Source organism: Megascapheus bottae, chromosome 19 (genome assembly GCF_031878675.1).
Source record: "Megascapheus bottae isolate mThoBot1 chromosome 19, mThoBot2.hap1, whole genome shotgun sequence".
Lineage (NCBI taxonomy): Eukaryota > Metazoa > Chordata > Mammalia > Rodentia > Geomyidae > Megascapheus > Megascapheus bottae.
This window is the reverse complement of record NC_143527.1, coordinates 28395909-28418258: the sequence shown is the minus strand read 5'-3', so window position 1 is coordinate 28418258 and position 22350 is coordinate 28395909. Positions and strand designations below refer to the sequence as shown.

General features: G+C 35.2%; 1 protein-coding gene across 6 annotated transcripts in view; it reads right to left on the bottom strand.

Moving 5' to 3' along the window:
• Nol4 (nucleolar protein 4) overlaps window positions 1-22350 on the bottom strand; it is a 241456-nt gene that overhangs the window by 169823 nt on the left and 49283 nt on the right. For 5 of the 6 annotated variants that reach the window (XM_090353270.1, XM_090353268.1, XM_090353269.1 and 2 more), the window contains one exon: window positions 15271-15420. In XM_090353270.1, the coding sequence (XP_090209396.1) occupies window positions 15271-15420 (150 nt within the window). Of the gene's footprint in view, window positions 1-14314; window positions 14350-15270; window positions 15421-22350 lie in introns of those variants that run through there. The other variant, XM_090353272.1, reaches the window with a different exon arrangement.

Below are 22350 nucleotides of genomic sequence, written 5' to 3'. Positions count from 1 at the left end.
TGAGTCTCACATTCTTTACTTTCCTGGGCTGGCTGTGAACCATGATCCTCAGATCTCAGCCTACTGAGGATTGTAGGGGTAAGGCACTGCACCCAGCACAAAGATAAACCTCTGTTCCATATCCTAGAGATCATTTTGCTTAGTCTCATCATATATGGCCATATGTACCTACCTTTTGAGCTATTGTAATCCTCTGCTAGGAGATTCCTAGATGCGTAACTAATTATTACAAATAAGGGAACCCCTGGTGCCTATGTTCCTTTGAGTCTGGCTTACTTCACTTGATGTGATTTTTCCAAGTCTTTCCATTTCCTTATGAATGGTACCATGTCATTCTGATGGCAACATTGGTGTAAATATACTACATCTTCATGATCCATTTGTCTAGTGAGGGGCATCTGTTTGGTTCCATATCTTAGCTATGATGAACAGTGCTGCAATGAACATGGTTGTGCTGGTAGGGTTAGTATGGCTTTGTTTCTGGATATTTGAGTAAATGCCTAGGAGAAGGAGAAGGAATCACCACCATACTGCTTTCCAGAGTGGATGAACAAGTTTACACTCCCACCAACAGTGTAGTAGCAATCCCTTCTAGCCACATCCCTGACAGCATCTGCTGTTATTAGATTTCTTGATCGTGACCATTCTAACTGAAGTTAGGCAGAATATCAAAAGTTGTTTTGATTTTCATTTCTTTTATGGCCAGAGATGTCGAGCATTTCTTCATGTGTCTGTTGGCCATTTTTACTTCCTCTTCAGAGAGGTCTCTCTTTATGTCTTTAACCCACCTTTTAATGGGATGGTTATTTCTTTGAAAGCTTATTATTGAGAGATTCAATTTTCTGAGTTCAATTTTTTGAGCTGTAGGTTTATTTTAGATATAAAACCCTTGTCTGTTGTATGGGTACTGAAGATCTTCTCCCACTCTGTAGGCTTCCTATTTAACTTGCTAGCTATGTCATTTGCCATACAAAAGCTCCACAGTTTAATGCAGTTCCATTTGTCTGAACTTTTTAAAAAATTTGTTGTGTTTCTGGGTCTTTACTAAGAAAGTTTTGATCTGTGCCAGGGAGACCTCGTGTATCTTCTATTCCTTCCTGTAATGTTCTCATGGTATTTACTTTTACCTCAAGGTCTTTGATCCATTTGGAATTAATTCTGGTGCAGGGTGACATATAAGGATCCAACTTATCATTTTACAGGTATTTAACCAATTCTGCCAGCATCATTTGTTGAAGAGGCTGTCTGGGTCTTTGGTTCTATTCCATTGGTCCTCAGGCCTTTTTTTGTACTAGTACCAAGCTGTTTTTATTACTATAGCTATGTAATAGACTCTGAAGTTTTGTATTAATATTCCTCCTGTGCTGTTCTTTCTGCTAAGAATTGTTTTTGCTATATGGGAGTCTTTTATTGTTCCATATGAATTTTTGGATTGCTTCCTCTATTTCATTAAAGAATTACACTGGAATATTGATGGGTATTACATTGAATTTGTAGATAGCCCTTGGCAGGATTGTCATTTTCACGATGATAATCTTCCCAATCCAGAAGCTTGGGAGGATTTTCTATTTCCTTAGTTCTGCTTTAATTTCCTTTTTCGGGTTTTTAAAGTTTTCATCATAGAGACCCTTTATTTCCTTGGTTAAGTTAATTCCTAAGTTGTTTTGTTGTTGTTGTTGCTGCTGTTGTTGTTTTTCGTCCTGGGACTTGAACTCTGGGCTGGGCACTGTCCCTGGGCTCTTCAGCTCAAGGCTACCACCCTATCCCTTGAGCCACTGCACCACTTCTGGTTTTCTGGTGGTTAATGGAGATAAGAATCTCATAAACCTTAGTGCTCAGGCTGGCTTTGAACCAAAATCCTCAGATCTCAGCCTCCTGAGTAGCTAGGCATACAGTTGTGAGTCACCGTACCCGGCCAGTATTTTTTTTTCCTGAGGTTATTGCCAAGGGAATTACTTTCCTGATTTCAGCCTCACTCTTCTCATTGTTGGCATACAGGAAAGCCATTGATTTTTTTAAGGGCTAATTTTATTCTGTGCTACTTTGCCAAAGTTTCCTATCAGATCAAGTAACTTGAGAGTAGAGTCTGTAGGGTTCCTTAAATACAGAATCGTACCATCTGAAAAGAGAGAGTTTTACTTCATCTTTCCCTATTTGGATCTCCTTTATTTGCTTCTTGCTTTATTGCTCAGGCTAGGAATTCTAATACTATACTGAAGAGAAATGGAGACAGCAGAAATCCTTGTTTTGTTCCAGATTTTAGAGGAAATGGTTTTAACTTTTTGCCATTTAGTATAATGCTAGCTGTGGAACCTTTGTTATTTTTTTGAATAGAGTCTCACATTATTCCCAAGTTATCTCTATGACTAGCCTTGTATTTATGCCTCTATATAACTAGAAAAGCTATATTAGACAAATGTATCTGCGATTTTATTGGTAGAAATGAAGCTTCATGAACTTCTTTGCTAAGGCTGACCTCAGTCATAAACCACCATGACCTAACTCTCCTGAGAAACTCCTACTTCAGGCATGAGCCACTGAACCTAGATTAAACATTTATTTATTTATCCAATAAATATCTCTCGTATGTTTAGGCACTGCAAAATACTGCTAGATATTTCCCCAAGCACTAATGTGCCTGGTTTGGTAATGACTTGGTAATGAGTTGTTTGGTAATGAGTTTATTGATTTTTCATTATTCAACATAGAAACTCTTAGGTGAAAAGTACATCAATAATAGCTCATTTCGATGGAATCCAAACATACTGGCCTACCAACTAAATACAGCCTCGGTAATATTTCACTTCAGAAAGACTTGTGAGGTTGCATATATCTCCAAATGGGTGTTAAAGATGAAGGAAGGGCATGATGTTTCTCATACAACACCAGATCACTTCCACACTTACTGTGCCCCTACCTTAGTACAATCATCAACACCCAGTATATGCTCAAGGCTCACTGTTTCTTTTCCTGTGTTTTTCAATAGTAACTTTGCTCGTGGAGTCTTCACACTCATTCTTCAGGTCCCCTGTTTTCTTCATTTAACCATGAAGTCTATGTAAGAAGACAATATTGGGACCAAACTTATTTAATAATAAATTATTACTTCTTTGAAACTTATGTAAGCATTCTGGATCTTATTTTTTAACCTATAAGGTTTAAAGTGTGTATTTCCCTAAAGTAATTGAAATTTTAAGTTTCGGTCTAAAGGTAATACAAAATGTGGAACAATTGTTGATATCAGAAACATGTAAGATTGTGGAAGAAACAGAAGTGAGAGATAGTAAGCAGAGGTAATTACTGGCCAGTCTACAGGTCATCTGGGGTCCCAGATTGACTGTTTCTGACTCTTTAGACCAACAGTGATAGTGAAAATACATTTTATATCAGAAAGTGATAAAATTAATAAAATCATTCACTGTTTTGAGTGAACATGACTTTATTTTAATAAAAATAGAATACCCAACTGACTTGATAACTCACCCATGGTTTAAGATATGTAATTTTAAAACACATGTCTAATGCATAGGAATGAATTTCTCTACCCAAAGTGTTTTATGAAGTGCTAAGAGAGGACAGTCAATATGTGGTCAGATTTTTAAAAGAAAGTTGGCAAAGAAGGTCTGAAGCAGACAGAAATATTTTTAGATCACCCAGGTCAATTTTTTCAGACAGTTAAAAGCAAGTTGAAGATTTCAAGTAAATGTTCCAAATGTAGCATGAAAGCAGTAAGAGGTATTGGGCATGAAATCAATTTTCTCCAGAGAAAGGGAACAATACTAATGCCAGGCCAATGGCAAAGACTCAGAAATCCACCATTAGAATATAATAAATCTATCAGAGGGAGGATTCACAGGTAAAAGCATACTAGAGAAGATCCAATGAGTCTGAAGTGATACCAGTACATGAGTAGATCAATGTAATAGACAAAAAAGAATTGGAATGTTGCCAAACATTAGATCACTATTTGCTCCTCATAGAAATAACTTGTTTTCTTGTTAGACATCAAATGTACATACATTGCTTTTCAGGAAACAATTTTACCTTCTTTGTACTGACCCACAACCTTAATTTGAAGCTCTATTTGAAAGTCATTAAAATAATCATAAATTGAATAAATGAAGTGATAGCAAAGTCAAGTATACTTGAGGAACAGGCCTGAAGTTGCAAGTGGTATTTCTGTGTCATTCATAAGACTATGTGGCTTCTAAGGAACAGATTGTTGCAACAGAAAAATCTTAACACTAGATGAAATAAAATGAGCAGATGGGGACTTTCCAGTGAAGATTTTCTTCATACATGTTTCCTAATAATGAAAGAATCCCTAAATATTGCATGTAAATAAGATGACTTAGCAAAGCAAATGTTTATAGGTTTCATAACAGCATGAAGATCCACCCTGAAAGACATAATTATGCATAGGGAAAAAGAGAAATTCACTTTTACCAATGAATCCTAGAAATAATATACTATCTTTGTTTCATGTAGAGATTTAAGGAGTCTGACAAGCAGATCACTTCTTGTTCTACTGTTCATTCATTGGTACATTCATGCTCATTTATTTTTTCTCAAATTGTAACTGTCCACTAAAGTTTACCTATCTTGTACAGTGCTAGTGTGCAGAGAGCCAGTATTTCTTTGGGGGGAAATACATCCAGAATGTACTTGCTGGAGACTCTAAACGAGGCATGAAACAGCCATTGCAAGGCCATGGAAAGAAGTTCAGAACAGCTTCCCACTGCTAGAGATTGTCATAACCTGCACAACCCTTATAGTATTTTTTGCAGGCCAGGTGCATCATGGGAAATGGTACTAATGCATCATGGTTACAGAATTCATCATTTAGACATTTGATTTACTTAACAACTGGAAAATATGTTTTCTGAGACATAAACGTAAGCATTGGCCACAGCATTTACTTTACAATATGTCTCTCGACTGTGATTGTTTGCTGTGGTCCTTGCAAATGGACAGCAGCTATTAGTACCACAACAGCCAACGCTTCCATTACTGGAACTTAACCCTCAGAGCTTTGGTGTGCATGGAGCAATGTAATCTCTCTGTCTCCAAAATTTATACTTCTACCTTGAAAATATACTGCTTTCCAGTAAAGCAATAATTATACATACAAGCACTGGAAATACCTTTTTTTATATTATTTATTGTAATTAATAAAAGGGTTACATGATATTTGCCAGACAGAAGGTGCATTAATTCATATATATTGATACCCTTTCACATGTCTTGGTCCCCATTACTCACCCCTCCACCCCCACCATCTTGGTTTTCCCCCCTTCCCTATCCAATTTCAAATAACCAAATACAAATAAATCTAATATATCAGATAAGAAAGTGAGATACTGTAACAATATGAGATAAGCAAGGGACAGGAAAAGAGATGAGAGATAACATAGTACAGTAAGGGCAACAATCATTCATTATATGGCTTTTGTTTCAATATCCTGGAGGTCTTTTCAATTAGCTTCATACTATATGGCCTATGTATCAAGGTTTTGCTGTATTGCAGATCTCTGCTAGTAAAGCCCAAGGTTTCTACTGATTATGACAAATGAGGGAAACCATTGAGCCTAAGTTCCTTTGAGACTTGGCTTACTTCACTTAATATGAGTTTTTTCTAAGTCTTTCCATTTCCTAACAAATGGGGCGATGTCGTTTTTTCTGACTGCAGCATAGAACTCCATTGTGTACAAATACCACAACTTGTTGATCCATTCATCAACTGAAGGACATCTAGGTTGGTTCCATATTTTGGCTATGGTGAATAATTCTGCAATGAACATTGTCGTGGTAGTGGATTTAGTGAAACCATACAAGATCGAAACACAGTGATTGTTGGTGACTTTAGCACACCACTCTCACCTATGGACAGATCAACAAGGCAAAAACTCAACAGAGAACTGAACAACTATATAGACCAACTAGATCTAACAGACATCTGCAGAATATTCCACCCAGCAACAACACAATATACGTTTTTCTCAGCAGCACATGGAACATTTTCCAAAATAGACCACATCTTAAGCCATAAAACAAACCTGGACAGATTCAGAAACACTGAAATTATTCCATGCACGTTCTTAGACCACAAAGGCATCAAATTGGAATTGAAAACACATCTCCACCAACGAAAACCCTGTAACTCATGGAGACTGAACACATTGTTGAATCACCAGTGGGTCATCAAAGAGATCAGAACAGAAATCCAACAGTTTATGAAATTTAACAATAAGGAGCACACAAAATACCAACTCCTTTGGGACACAGCAAAGGCAGTACTCAGAGAAAAATTTATAGCGCCGAGTGCCTACAACAACAAGTTGGAAAAATCGCAAACCAACAAGTTAATGTCTCACCTTAAGCTCCTGGAAAAAGAGCAACAAACCAACCCTAATCCCAGTAGAAGGAAGCAAATTATTAAAATCAAAGAAGAATTAAATGATTTGGAATCCAAAAAAACTATAGAAAGAATCAACAAAACAAGGAGTTGGTTCTTTGAAAGAATTAACAAAATTGACAAACCCTTAGAAAATCTTACCAAAAAAGAAGAGAGCATACCGAAATAAACAAAATCACAGACGAAAATGGTAAAATCATGACAGAAATTACCAAGATCCAGAATATCATGAGGGAATACTTCTCAAACCTTTACGCCAACAAATTTGAGAATCTAGAAGAAATGGATGAATTCCTAGCCAATATTAACATACCCACACTGAACCTGGAAATGCCTTTTAAAAAAATTGCAACACAGATTTGTCTGTCAACTCCTGCTCAAGCCATTTCACCTTTGTGGTAGTTGTGAGTTACATATCTTCCTTGTGAAGTATCACGTGCTCTTTTTATTCACTACAGAGACCTTGATAGAATCCATGCACCATTTCTACAATCATCAAAGGACAAGGGATTAACAACATCACTGATCTTGTGGTCCTATTGTGTATTCTGCAGTAGAGAAATATAGGAATTTGGATGTATTAGTAGGCTTCTGACAATTTTGAATGGATTAGTTCCTAGGTCATTAAATGCATTGCATACATATTATTTTGAAACCCCCCACCATTTTTTTCAGCAGAAATTTTAGTTAACCTAGATTATTTGTATCAAAATTTCTCTGGGGAACTGGAATCTGTACAATTATAAATTTCCCCCAACATGGAACTATATTTTAAAAAGTTAGATTTTGCCAATTCTCTAAGAAAATAAAAGTGTTGTTTAATTACTAAACTAGCAGCTGAGTTAATGTCTCTGTTTTGGGTATTATTGTTTTCTTTAATATTCTTTAAGTAGTTGTACAAAGGAGCTGTCATTCAATAGAGCAGATTATGAATACAGTGCCTCCTGAGCAATGTCCCCCCCTTTTACCGTTCTCACCCACCCTCCTACCACCCTACTCATCCCGCACCCCCCGCACTTTGCTTCATTTTTAGGTAGAAAGAAGGGTGAGTAAAAAATAAAAGAATAGCTAGGCTGTTCTTACAGGCTCATTCCTGTAACCCTAGCTACTCAGGAGGCTGAGATCTGAGGATCATGGTTCAAAACCAGCCTGGGCACTAAAGAACTTGAGACTCTTATCTCCAATTAACCATTGGGAAATGGGAAGTAGGGCTGTGGCTTCAGGGGTAGGTCGGTAGCCTTGAGCTGAACAGCTCAGTGACAACACCCAGACTCAGGGGTAGGGCAGTAGCCTTGAACTCAACAACTCAGGGACAGCATCCAGGCCCAGAGTTCAAGCCCCATGACCCACAAAAATAAACAGATAAATAAATACAAAGAAAAGAACACATAAAAGGTGTTTTTTTTTTACATTTGTCATAGAATGGCTAAAACTAGGTGGTATCCATAAGTCACTAAGGATCACTGTTCACACAAAAAGTTTTAATTATTTTAAGAGGTATCTATCAGGTTTGTAATCCCTCTGACATTTTTTGGGGGGAGGGGTCTGTCTTGAGGCTTGAAATCAGGGCCTGGACACTGTTCCTAAACAGTTTTTTGTTCAAGGCTACAGTTCTTCCACTTTAAGCCACAGCTCCTCTTCCAAGTTTTTGGATTGTTTAATGTAGATAAGAGTCTCACAGACTTCCCTTCCCAGGCTGGTTTAGAACCTTGATCCTCAGATCTCAGTCTCCTGAGTAGCTAGGATTACATGAATGAGCCACGGCACCCAGCTCATTTCATATTTTTTTAATTTTTTAATTTTGTATTCTTAAACATTATGTTTAATATGTAGACTGCTTGATAAGTAGTTTAATAAGTGCAACTAAGCTTAAAAAATTAAAGTTCAATGAGTATAGTGTATAATTCTCGAGGCAATTCGTATGTTTAAAACTTCACGTATTACTTATGATCCTTAAAACAATCGTACAAATTAGTTACATGCTCAATGAACACAGAATATGCACTATCAGGATTAAAACCAAAGGCTAGCTCATCTAGATACGATTACCATTGTCTTACCACTTCACTCTAGTCTCCTAGCTACCCTTTCTATACATTTTATTCCAATTCAATACCTAGGTAGTTATTTGTACATCTGCATCCATACATATGCTTCAAGAAACAAAGGTGATTCTGTCTATTACACAATCACTACGCCTAGGAAAACAAACTCTGGATGGGAGTGAAAATCACTCACTAAAGAAGCATCAATTGTTGATCCTTTAAAGATGCACTTGTTTACTTTCACCACTAGGGAGCACTGTAGTAGCAATTTACTATGCTAACATAAAGAGTTAATGACGTTTCTCCCAAAGGAGAAACACTCCTTTCAAGGAGTGTTCACTGCAAGAAACATAAAAATAAACAACATTTTATAAATTTTATGCAATTACTTTTAAAATATTTAGAGACAAGCAATGTAAAACCAATGTATATCTGTGTGGATGTGTGTGAGAGTGATAAAACAAAACAAAACAAAACAAGCCATGTGTTAAAAGTAATATGTTTCTGCCCTACCTCCAAGTTCATACCATTATGTAATGGAGCAGCAAACTTTTTCCTGAAAAGCACGTCAGGAAAATAACCTTTCCTGTGTGAAATACAATTTGTTATGCAGAGCTTCAAATTGTGTAAATACAGGAAGACAGTTCCCTGCAAATATGAGTGGAACAGTACCTAGTCTAATGTAGCCATGCATGAAGCAATAAACTTACTTCATTATTAATATTTATAATAGCATTAGTATGCACCTGGTTTGGAGCAAGCAATAAGCAAAGACTTCAAAAATATGAAGTCTTTTTTTCCCCTCAAGAGTATGGAGTTATGAACCAGGCATTTTGCTAAGTTTTACTTTAAAGCAGGATGAGCAGATTTATTGTCTCACTTCCTAGTGACTTTAGAAATAGCCCTCTGGCAAGGTGCAGAAGCTCTTGCTTATAACCCTAGTGACCCAGGTAGCAGGGATGAGTTTGAGTTTTAAGCTAAACTAAAAGCTAAATGTTCTTAGGGCTCCCTTCTGAGGAAAACCCAGGTTCAATTCCTCCGTATCACTTACATAGAAAAAGCCAGAAGTGGTGCTGTAGCTCTAGTGGTAGAGCTCTAGCCTTGAGAAAACCTAAGGACAGTGCTCAGGCCCTGAGCTCAAAACCCAGTACTGGCAAAAAAAAAAAAAGAAAGAAAGAAAGAAAAGAAAAAAGGAAAAACAAAGGTGAATGCAGTGGCATATCCCTGTCATTCTAGCTATACAGGAAGTACAAACAGGAGGATAATGGTCCTGGCCAGTCCGTGCAAGAAGTGAAAGTCAAAAAGGGCTGGAGCTATGGCTCAACAGGGAAAGAACCAAGAGGCCCTAAGTTAAAACCTCAGTATCATTAGATGGACACCAAATACATGTGTGTGTGTGTGTGTATCAAATATTTACATCTGTATGTATTCTTTAACCATCAAAAATGAGCAAAATGATATATGAACATCACACATCATATTCTCTTTCTGTTTTACTCCTTAGCTATGCCAGACAAGCAAATTTGGGAACCAACACTATAAGGTGTCAATGACAGCTGGAAGACTAGTTTATTTTCTACCTTCCCTTTCCTAAGGATATTTAATTGTCCTATCAATATATAGGGGTTAGTGGTTTAATCCAAAGAGATTAACTTCTAATTATAAAACTTAAGGTCTTGGGCAGAAAACACATCTGCCTATGAAGCCTCCCTGGCAATAATCACCTAAGCACATAAGAAAACTCCAGTATCAACAGTATTAGTTTCAACTAGTCGAATGAAAGTCTCCCCCTCCCTCCCTTCCTCCCTCCCTCCCCCCTCTCTTTTTTCTCTCTCTCTCCATCTATAGAAGTAGAGAGGAAGCACAGATATTCCCATCATTATCTATATTTACATCAAGAAAGTAAAGAAGAAATAATATATGCATCACAGTCAGTGGTGTCACATCTGCTCCACTGCCACTCAAAGTCATGTCATCACCCAAGCAGCAGTCCATTCAGAAGTCAGGTAGACCACTGCAAATATATGTGCAAAGATCCTGAAGAATAAAAAAAAAATCTGCAGATATTTGATCTTCACTTATATGGCCTCACTGGTTTGATTACTCTTTTAAAACAACAGAAACATAAAGGCAAACAACTACAGATGTTTTATTATTATTATTGTTGTCATTATTATTATTACTGGGACTATCGTTATCACTATTAAACTCCAATACAACTTTCCAGATAACAATGGAGTGATGATCATTTATTTTTGGTCTGTGGCAACCAATCAATCTGATTTTATAAGAGCTGGATGTATTCCACATATTTGTACAGCTTTGAAGGAACTGATTTCTATGTTCATTATTATAATCTTATTCTTTCAAATATATCTTAGCAATTGTGCATATAAAATTTGTATAGAGCCAAAAACAGATGTAGCAAATTGTTAGGACCATCTAGATTGCAGTTTACCGCTGTTTTTAACATCACAAATGGGTATGAGTTGGGTTCGTCAATCTCATTACAAACTGACAAGAATTCTGGTTACTTTTATATAACAAACCAGCAGCATCTGGTGCAAGTTAAAATATTCTTAGCAGTAGAAACAATTAATCAAAAGAACAGAGCAAAAATTATGCAAAGTAAAATGTAAGTTTAAATATTCTATACAGGATATAATAAAGCAATTCATCATTCATTTTCAGAATACGACTGAAAGAAATTTACATGAATATGCTATTTTTCTATGGCATATCTCTGGAGAGAGTATATCTTCAGGAGCCAATAATAATCTTTTTTCCCCCTCAAACTAGATTCATGTATGAAAAAATTAAGATTAATTTCTAAATGCTCAACATTTTTGAATTGGTTTAAAAGTCAAGCTTTGGACACAGCAAATGAAATAATTTAAATTTTTAAAAGCTAAGTCTGGAAGGAGAGCTATGATCTCAGGAATAACGTTTTGGTAATTGTCCTGTTTTTGTTCTATCTAGATCATGGGTACTAATTAGACAAAGAAGTAACGTCCATCTTGCACTTACTATATTCCCTTTATACATACTGACTCACCCATTTTACTGTATCATGTATATAATTATCCTCTCCTAAAGCAAAAAGTTAAGTAATTTGCCAAAGTCTCACAGATAGGAAACGAGTGCTAGATTTAAATTTTAAAATTGTGATTGTCTGGCTTCCGGCCTATTTCTTTCTTCTTTTAGCTATAACATATGCTCTCCACTCTGAATCAAATAAATGTAATTATTGGCGGCTATATCTATGAGTCATATATGTAAGTTTATGATATAATACTACAAATTGTGTGTATATGTGTACACACATATATATGCAGACTGTTCTCCATACTGAGAATCTGACTTTGCCTTAGTTCCTAGATTTCCACCAGTTATTCTTACATTACCTCTGATAAGAAACTTTGGCTATTAATTCACTACCTGGACCCTGACTTAAGTAATTCCTGAGAAGGTAGCTGTGCTAGGGACAAAATACAAGCCACAAAGGAAAGTGGGACATGTTAAATTATATAGGACTCTAAGGCTTATAGGAGGATACTCTTAGAAGATGAACACAAATGTACAATACAAAATATTTATTGAAATGAAATCCAGGAGATGGAAACAAGAAAAAAAGATAGGCAGATATATCCTTTTCTGTTTGAATAGCCCTTTCTTCTTCATTATGGTTAACGTACACCACCAGCTGGTGACTGTAATCAAATACTGTTGAAAACCCATCTAGTGGACCAACCAGTAAGTTAACACATACACATGTACGGAATGGAGAAAAAAAAATCTAGAATGCAATAGGAGCTGATTAAAAATACTACTACTTGCCCTTATATTCCTTAAATGTGTCATTTTGTGTGGATTTTTCAAGAACTCATTAGCAATAGTATATATGTTCTCCAATTTTCTGTATAGTCAGGTCAGATTGCAATAAATTGTAAGTTGTATAGTGCCTAGATATTTCAAGGAATGATCTACTGCAGATAGGAAAACCAAATAGCATCCAAAAGCTAATCCCATATTAAAGGATCACCATTTCCTGCAGAGTGAAAACAGAGAAAGATTGGCCAGAAAAAAAGGCAAAATAAAATGACCACTAAATCTATTGATAATATTGTTAAGACAGAATGATATGCTTTAATGATTAGTTGTAGAAGTATGAACTCTTGGCCACGTAGGAAAAGGGGAGAAAAGAGAAGGTCAATAAACATAATCATGCATGTTCTATTTACTAATGTGTTAGCAGAAAAAAAAGTTTAAGCTTAGTGGGAACCATTATAATTGCAAGAGAAATCTAGCTAACTCTACCAGTAACCAGGCCATTCCAATATTGCAAGGAGAACGAAATCCCAACCTGAACTTTCCCAATCTAATAGCACTAAAACATTCCACTTCAAATTTCATTTTAGTTTTATGAGCTATTGATTAGACACATTAATTTTTAACATTCCACTCAATACATTGTACAGTCATTTGTGCCAGTTTTCCTGGCACTGCAAGCAGCTCTGTCTTTTTTTTTCCTGTGATGGATTCATAGCTCCATAAAATGAAAGTTCTTCCTAATTATGATGGAACTGAAAGATACCAGTAAGTAAACTTAGGCCAAAAAGAACTTTCCTGACCTCAGGACAAGGTGATAAATGTTAAGATTTTGATAATAAAACATTAACTCCGAAAATGGGAAAGATCTTCAAATAGAAAAAAATAAAGGAATTGGATTAACATTCCAGATATTTCTTATGCTTCAAATAAGGTATACCTTCTCCAAATAAATGAGATGTTCTAATAATGTTGATATAAAATTGTATATTTGGGGCCTGATGGATGCTAATGGCCCACATCTCTCTTTCTAGCTACTCAGGAGATCTGAGGATCATGGTTTGAAACCAACAAAGGCAGGGAAATCCTTGAAATTCTTACATTCAGTTAAGCACCAAAAGCCAGAAGTGGGGCTATGGCTTAAAATGATAGAGCACTAACCTTTAGCAAAAAAAAGCTTCAGGAGAGCACTTAGGCTCTACGTTTATGTCTGAGACAAACATATGCACACACAAGTGTATGTTGAAAACATGTTTACCAGTTTACGCCATTGGGTAATGTCAATGAATCTGATTATCTATATTCATTTAGGAAAACAGGATTAAAGTTTGGATCTCTGTCATTGGCTCATGTTTCCACCTTAATTAAAGGTCCCTAATAAATTCATTTTAAAAACTAGATTATTTAAAATTGCTTTTTGGCACCTATACAACTTTGGAGACCACAGTACTGATTTATGAATTTACATGCTTTTTCTAAAAATGGATTTTGGTGTGTTTTTGTTCACACTTACTAAGATTGAACATATGTGTCCCTATTCTGAAGAGCCCTACACCAAGTTCAGGTAGCTATTTCCTGAAAATTGATTGTCAATGTCAGAGTGCACAGTTAGTGATATTAGTAGATCAAAACACATTTTTTTCCTAACACTGTTCAGAAGATTGCATCTGGCTTAGGACAAGCAAAATGAGAATGCTCAGTAACATTAGTCTATATTAAAGTATCTCAAGAAGGTAGGGAATAATCATTAGTCATCATCAGAATATCTCCCATGATGTATAAGTCAAAAGAAAGTTTATGTGGCAGAATTATGTAAGGAAACTTACAATAGTGCCTGCCCACAGACCATGCAATTTGGAAACAGCCAAGAAATAAAACCATAGAAAAGGAGGAGTAAATACGAGAGGTATTAGGGGTTATTATGCAGCTACAAAGATTCAGTATGACCCTGGAAATATAGCAAAAAAATAGTTATGGAATAGAAGCTATTTCTTATGCTCAGTAGCTAATTTTCAAACATATGTACCTGTATTTGAAACTTTGAGCATTTCACACATTTTTCTGTATCTGAAAAAAAAATGGATCCAGACTGATATTGTGTATCAATATACCTAAAGACAGTTAATATAAAGGCAGCCAAAAGCAAAGTTTAATAAGAATGCTAAAAAAATGTATCTTGATTGCTGAGAATATACTTTTATGTACACTTTGCTCATATTGGAAAAGAACAATTTACTGCTTAGTTTTGCTAGAAAGGATGAAATATCTACAGTATTATTTCATAAAAATTTTACTTAAATAAAAAGCTAGATTAAAAGGTCTAGATCAAATGATAAGTTACTTAGAAGCTTTAGAAATCATAACCTTTATATATTTCAATATCTAACAGTCAATTAAATTTACTTTTCATATAATTTATAATGAAAACATCACCCATTTCCATTTTAAAACACTTAAAGCATTAGATCTATGAAAATAACACATATTATAATCTATTCTGGAAAAATAAGAAATAAAAAGGTGAAATAGAACTATACCATTTTCTCTTGTCAGTATTACTTTAAGAACAAAAGAGAGGCTAAGTAACTATGCTAATATGATTTTAAAAGGAATAAATATTAAGATGCTAATTTATATAATCCAGATCACAATTCATATATCATTAACACACTGAATATGTGACTGGTATATGTACTCATTTATCTGACTCTGATACTCCCACCTCTCATATATATTTAAAGAAAATGTGAGAATTCTAAAGACAAGTTTTACTAATATTCACTATACTTACAGACATACAACCAAAACAGTAATAACTGTAGTATAAATATTGGGTAAAATCACAATATAGTCTAATGTCTGATGAAATACAATATTTAAAGTATATAATTATAACTCAATAATCCATCTTCACATGCAAACATATCACATTTCAAAACGCACTATTTTTTCTTTCTTTCTATTTTTCCATTTTAAACTTACTGCTTTGTAAGTTCTCTTCTGTCCAGCATGTTTACGAATCTGTTCTCCATTTGGTCCTGTTTCCACATGCATCGAATAGATAATATCAAAGAAATCTTCAACCACAGCTACCCGCCTTAAAGACAGCTTCTCGTCTACCCCTACGCCATCCTGGAAGCAAAGCATAACAAAGATTAATAGGTAGGACTCATAAAGCAATCTGTATATGGCACATGATATTCAAGTATCAAAATGTTTTCCGCATCTGCTTGAATATTTCTTGAGTGCTGTCTCTGAACTTTTGTGCTCATAACTAACACACTCCCAGTTGAACCACAGTTCTACTTTTGGCTTTTTTGTTGTTGTTTTTTTTTGGGGGGGGTTGTTTGTTTTGTAGCTAAGTGGAGATATTAGTCTCATGGATTTTCATACCTGGGCTGGCTTTGAACCCCAGTCCTCAGATCTCAGCTCCTGAGTAGATAAGATTATAGGTATATGCCCACCAGTGCCCCTCCAGTGTACCTTTCTCAATAGATTTTTGAATACATTTTAATACCTGTAATTTTTTACTGTAGTTATGTTACTCCAAATACTGATTCACTCATGCAACCAATATGAGTTGCTGGGTATTACAAGCTATAATCAAGAGAAACAAAGAATATTATACCTCCAGTGTCATATAACTTAGGAAAGGATATGCTTCTAATGTCAGCCAGACTTAGAGATTTATAAAGGTTTAAAAAATGACTTCTAGAAACCACATGGTATGAACAAGGGATCAGAAAAAGCATGCTTTTTTGTACAGATCAATTTTACCTAATTTCAGTTTTCACAGGTACAAAATAGGAATAAAATTATTTTAAAAATGAATTAGAGATTAATATATAATAAATTCATACACAATATCTGAAACATAGTAAATAAAGGTGGTAATTTGACAATCATATTAAAGTATAAGTAAAGCAGTGTGGAGGTTCTGGGAATAGTAGATTCATCTCCTTTAAAGGTAGCTCTTTGGAAGAATGTCATTTAACGTAGGTTGTGGTTACAGTGAGGCATAATTCTTGACAGTGAAACATAGAGACAAATCAGTCACAAGGAACATGAAGACTAACAATGGAAAAACTTAATTTGTGTGTGTAAAAAAATTATCTTACATTAAGAAATTAATCAAACATGGCTGACAGACTGGGATCTTCCTTTTTGTAAAGAAAGATAGTATTTGCACTTGGCCATAAAGAATAGCCAGAAGTACAGAGCAATGAATAGCTGACATTATACCACCATGAATGCAAACTAGACAGGACAGTGGAATGCCATGCACATTTACTACCATACATTATGAGAGTATTCCTCACAATCAGAATAATATTTAAATTCTTGTAAGTATATTCATATAGTTGTAGGTATATGCTTATATGTATACATGTTTATGCTTTTACTTGTATTCTTTTATGTATTTACTTAGTCTATATTTATTTAGAACAACATGTCACATTTTCTCCTTAGGAACTTAAAGATAACAAACAAGCCTTCCCACTTTTCCTTCCTCAGTTAAGCTGTTATCAACTGGATTCAGAAACTCAAAAAATCATCATCATCAAGTTGTTAAGGTGACAGAAAGTAAATTCAATGGTATTTTTAGAAACAAAAGCAGTAGGAAAAGCTGTCAATTTATAAACAACAAATACATCTCCGCCATACCAAAGGAACAAGAAGTGATAGTAAGATAGAAAGTTAAGTATTACATTTTCCAAAGAATTCTGAACTCAACAATCTACACAGACCATCTGTAAATAATCGAATAATACTCAGACTGCACTGGTGGCTTAAACCTGTAATTTCTAGCTACTCAGAAAGCAGCGATCTGAGGATTCTGATATAAAGGTAGCCTGGGAAGAAAAGGTCAAGAAATGAGACTCTTATCACACTTAACCAGCAAAAAGCCAGAAAAGGAGCTGTGGCTCAAGTTGTAGAGCATCAGCTTTGAGAGAAACATGAAAACCAAGTGAATATATGAAGCCTAGGGTTTAATCCCCAGTGTACACCCCCCGATCTCTCTACACACATGCATGAATGCATAAATTAATTTTCACAATCATCTCTAAGGTTCCATTTACATAAATATCCAAATATGACAAATTTTAGTTAGATAATTTATAGCTCAAATTTCTGGCCACTTGACCCTCAGGTGTCAGTTCATGCATACAAATGCAAATAACAAAATACCTGGTTGACTAAATGCCAAAACATTTTTATGTACTGATTACTAAAGAAATTCGGCTAACTTCTATATAAGATTTAAAGACTTAATCGGGGAATTATTGTTTCCCTGAAATCTTTTAATACACGTTACTGTAGACAATGTCTGAAGAGAGGAAAGGCAGAGTCATATCTGGCAGAACAGTAGTTTAGGGGAAAGAAGAATTAGGACAAAGAGTTAAGAGAATGAAGAGAAAATTAAATGTTTGAACTCAAACTACTTTCACCTAAAAAATACTTCCCAGTGACAAACAAACCTCTACCAAATTCATTAACTTTCCACAAGCTATTGGCATGAAAAAATATAGAAAATTAATTCTACTTAGTCCAAAGTTGTTGATTTAGAAAAGAAAACAAGTGGGTTCAATTCCAAGTTAGTTTCTTCAATAAGAAGATAATCATAATGATTTATTCAGACTCTTCATCCTCTTTCAAGAACAAACAAGCTCCTAGCTTACTGGGACGCCAGGACTGCCAGCACAAAGAAGACCAGCAAGTCCCACCATATGCTCAGACCTGGCAGACTGAGCTCTCCTTGTCAGACACTATCTTGTACCAAGGACTTTCCATCATGCCCTGAAACATGCTGTCTCTGCCCTTGAAGCTCAAATAACGTGCAATTTGGAGGTTCTGATTAACCAGTTATTATTTGGACTGCCTGTTTTCCACCTTTCTTTCACTGTGCAAGCAAACTACCAAGCAGTTTAAGTTCTTGCCAAGAAAGCAGACAGAAACTAAAATGTCCTCCTTGAGCACTAAATGGTTTAATGAAAGCTTAAGGTTCATCAGAACACTTAAGTCATTTCGCTATCTCTTGTGCCATCCATCACGCTAGATAATTTAGTGTCTAGGTGTGAGCAGAAGTCTAAATTACTGTTCCTTGTGTTTTCTTTTAACTAAAAGGTACAGTGATTAGGTAAAAGAATAACAAATTCCTTTTTGTACCTTTGGGAACTAAGAGCCAGCTAGAACAAATAAAAACAAGAACTAATAGTGTTAATATTCATAACAAATACCTGTGGTGCCTATAGCCAATAATTTAAAATTCAGGAAAATTAAAAGGATTGCAGAAAAAAACTTAAATCTTTTAGATTTAAGAGGTCAATCTCCCAAGTTATCATTTCATAAAAAATAAACACTTACAAAATCTTTATTTTGTATTTACATTTCACATTTCAGCATGTTTAAATCAAACCTAAACACACATACACACACACACACACACACACACACACACACACACACACTAGACAAATGCTCTCCCACTAAGCTACATACCCCAGCACAGTATTTTTAATCTAAGAAAAATACCAGTAACTTTGTCCAAGGTACATGTAGCTTTAAATTAAAATCTTACCTAAATACAAGGCAAAGAATTAAAACATAGAGAGAAAAATTAACCAGAAATGCTGCAAAAAACTGTTTCACTGGGAAAGATTTTAGCCATATTAAATGGATCAATGTCAAAGTGTTGTTATTGGATCTCCCTAGACATTTATTATTGAACAGTATTCCACTGAATGATTATGCCACAATTTAACCATTTCAATCATGTATGTTAATCGTGCATATTTAACTGATTCCAGTCTGGCACTATTTGGGGAAGAAAATTTATATTTTAACTTGACACTTTATCTTATAAAACACTCTTCAGGATAAGCCTGCGAACAAACCATTTGGTAATAATTATTTTCAAACTTTAATACTTAAGAGTATCTCTGGTATTCAGTGCAGATATATTAAATGGCATTGTCTTTAGTCTGGTTAATCTGCAGAATTTCTTTGCTAGGAAGCCAGATTATGTTACAGGCATGGGGAATCCTACGCCTCTTTGAAGCAAACTACCCTTCCCCATAATTACTGCTCAAGTTACCTCCTAGAATTCCCTAACATTCTTCTGAAGATTGATTTTTATCACCCAAAGTATGAAGATGAGTATCAGTTCTTTCTTTGACAAATGGTTGCATTTTTTAAAGGTTAAGAAGAAGATGATGGTTCTATTTTCTTGTAATATTCATTTTTCAAATACATACATTATTTTATAAAGAGATAGAATACAGAGGATAAAATGTGAGAGAGAAGAAAGTCAGTAATAATAGCAAACATAAAATGAAAGGAGTACAATAAAGTCCAAATCCTCACAGGGTCTGACTTCAAAACTATAAAACAGCTATAGTAAGCCAAGACAGTGTAGTATCGCCCAAAGCACAGACTAAAAGATTAATGAATGAGAAAAGAGAATCAGAAATAGATGTACATATGTGTAATTAACTGCTCTGATGAAGGCAAGAAAGGAGGAAAAGACAGTTTCTTTATCAAATGTGCTAAGACAATTAGACATCCATATGAGAGAGAGAGAATGAGGAAGAGGAAAGAGAGAGAGAGACAGAGACAGAGACAAAGAGAGACAAAGAGACAGAGAGACAGAGAGAGAGAGCTCTAGATATATATCTTACACCTTCCAAAAATGTGATCCCCCATCTGAACCTAAATATAAAGCCATATGTAATTCCTCAAAAGTAACAAGAGAATACAGAGATGCTCATGAATCTGAAAATAACATTTTAGATACAACAAGGAAGGCAGAATCCATAAAAGGAATAATCAGAAAAACTGGATTTCAGTAAAATTAAACATTCTTTCTCTGTAACAACAGGCAGGAGATAAGACAAGTCCTGGGCTGGAAGGAAGTATGTGCAAAAGACATCTGATTAGAGTCAGTTATTCATTCTATGAAAAGACCTCATGGATTCAATAATAAGAAAATAAAACATTCCAATGTAAGACACCTCATCAAAGAAGATGTGGATATAGAAAAGAGTGATCTATATTCCCTTGGGAGATATACAATAATGAGTCGTCACAACATGCCTATGTCAATGGTCAAAATCTAGAATACTGGAACCACCAAAAACTGTGAAAGATTTAGAGAAATAGGAATTTTCAGTTCTTTTTTATTTTATTTTATATTGTTCAGGTAATGTATACAGAGATGCCAGATAGTAGGTGCATTACTTCTCATACATTAATACCCCTTCTTATGGTTTTATCCCCATTTCCTTCCTCCAGCCCCCTTCTAATCATCTTGTTCCCCCATTCCCTTTTGTATTTCAAATAAACAAAAATGTATATACAATATACCAGGTAACAAAGTTAGATACAGTAACAATATGAGATTAACCCAAGGGCAACAAAAGAGAAGAGAAATAACATGGTACACTAAGAATAACAGTCACACAAGATAAAGCTCTTGTTTCCATATCCTAGAGATCCTTTCATTTAGTCTCATTCTATATGACCTTATGTACCTAGGTTTGAGCTATTTTAATCCTCTGTTAGGAGAGTCCTACATGTGTACTAATGATTACAAATGAGGGAAACCATGGAGCCACAATAGACAAATTTGGCAAATTTATAGAAATTAAATATACTCATGATATATGACCCCTTGATGAGTACCCAAAAGGGTTGAAAACTTCTGTCCACCTACATGAAAATATACATGCATAATACCTAACTAGAAACAATCAACATTCTTTTACTGGATTTGTGGATAAGCTATGATACCCAGAGAACAGAACAGTCTCTACCACTGAAATGAAATGTGTTAGATAATACAGCACATTATCTGTGAAAAGATACATACATTTTACTAAAATCAAAGGAGTGATTCTTTTAAAGCCCCAAATGTTTATGGTTCTAACTGTGCCAAGGATTTTGAGAGAAGAAGAGACAAACAAGAAAGGGATCTTTAGTACATTGCAGCTAGAATTACTGATACAACAATGATGGGCATATCAGTCTGTATTGCATTAGAAGTTGTGAGCTGTACCATGTATAGTATGAACCATACTGTAAACTATGGGCTTTCTACTAAAAGAACATGTCATGGATCTCTAATTAAGAAGACAACAGTCACAACCTAGAGAGGGATATGGCCTGCTCATGAGCCTGTGGGGACATGGCCTATTAGGAAACTCTCTTTACTTTTTTGCTTAATGCTGTTTTAAATGCAAAATCTATTTAAAGGGGTGATGAAAAATAAAAGACCATGGAATCCCGTTGAAATTTAAAGTCTGGCTCTTTGTATGGCAAGAGTACAGAGTTGTTCAACTGTCTCCAAAACTAGTTGAAGATAGCTGTTTTTTTTTTTTTGGTTTGGCCATTATACTTGGATATATAAAAAATATTGAAAATGTAAGAGGAATTAAGAGATAAAGCAAAAACTTACATTATCATCAGGGCATCTATTTCTAAAAATCTTTCATTTTTTTTTATTCCAAACAATTAGTCGGGTTTGGTACTGCAGACCTATCATCTCAGCACCTGGAAAGTGAAGGAATAAGGATTATTGTGTCCAAGGTCAGCCTGTTTACATCACAACAATTCAAACTGAAACAGAAAATTTGCCAAGGATAAAACAGTCATTTCCTTTACTCATCATAAAATAAACTGGCAAGTATAAAAATGAGCATGTATAAAAATCACAAAGCTTTGAAGGCCAGGCTAGAGTCATGTGAACAATGGGCCTTGAACACAGAACAGCAGAAGCCACCTAAAAAAGCAGGCCCTCAAAAGTAAAGGCACAGAGGCAAAGACAGGAAGTATTAGCAAAGCACCTGATCACGGGTAAATAAGCAGGACAAGGAGACTTGCTTGATATACTTGGATTTTGACTGAGAAAAGTTTCAAGGAGGAACAATCTTGTAATGAGGCCTCAGCTGGAAAGAATATGATGCACCGCAAAGACCACAGACCACTTATATTATAAAACAGCCTACCCTCATTAGTTCACACCTATACTCCTAGCTACTCAGGAGGCTGAGATTGGCGAATCAC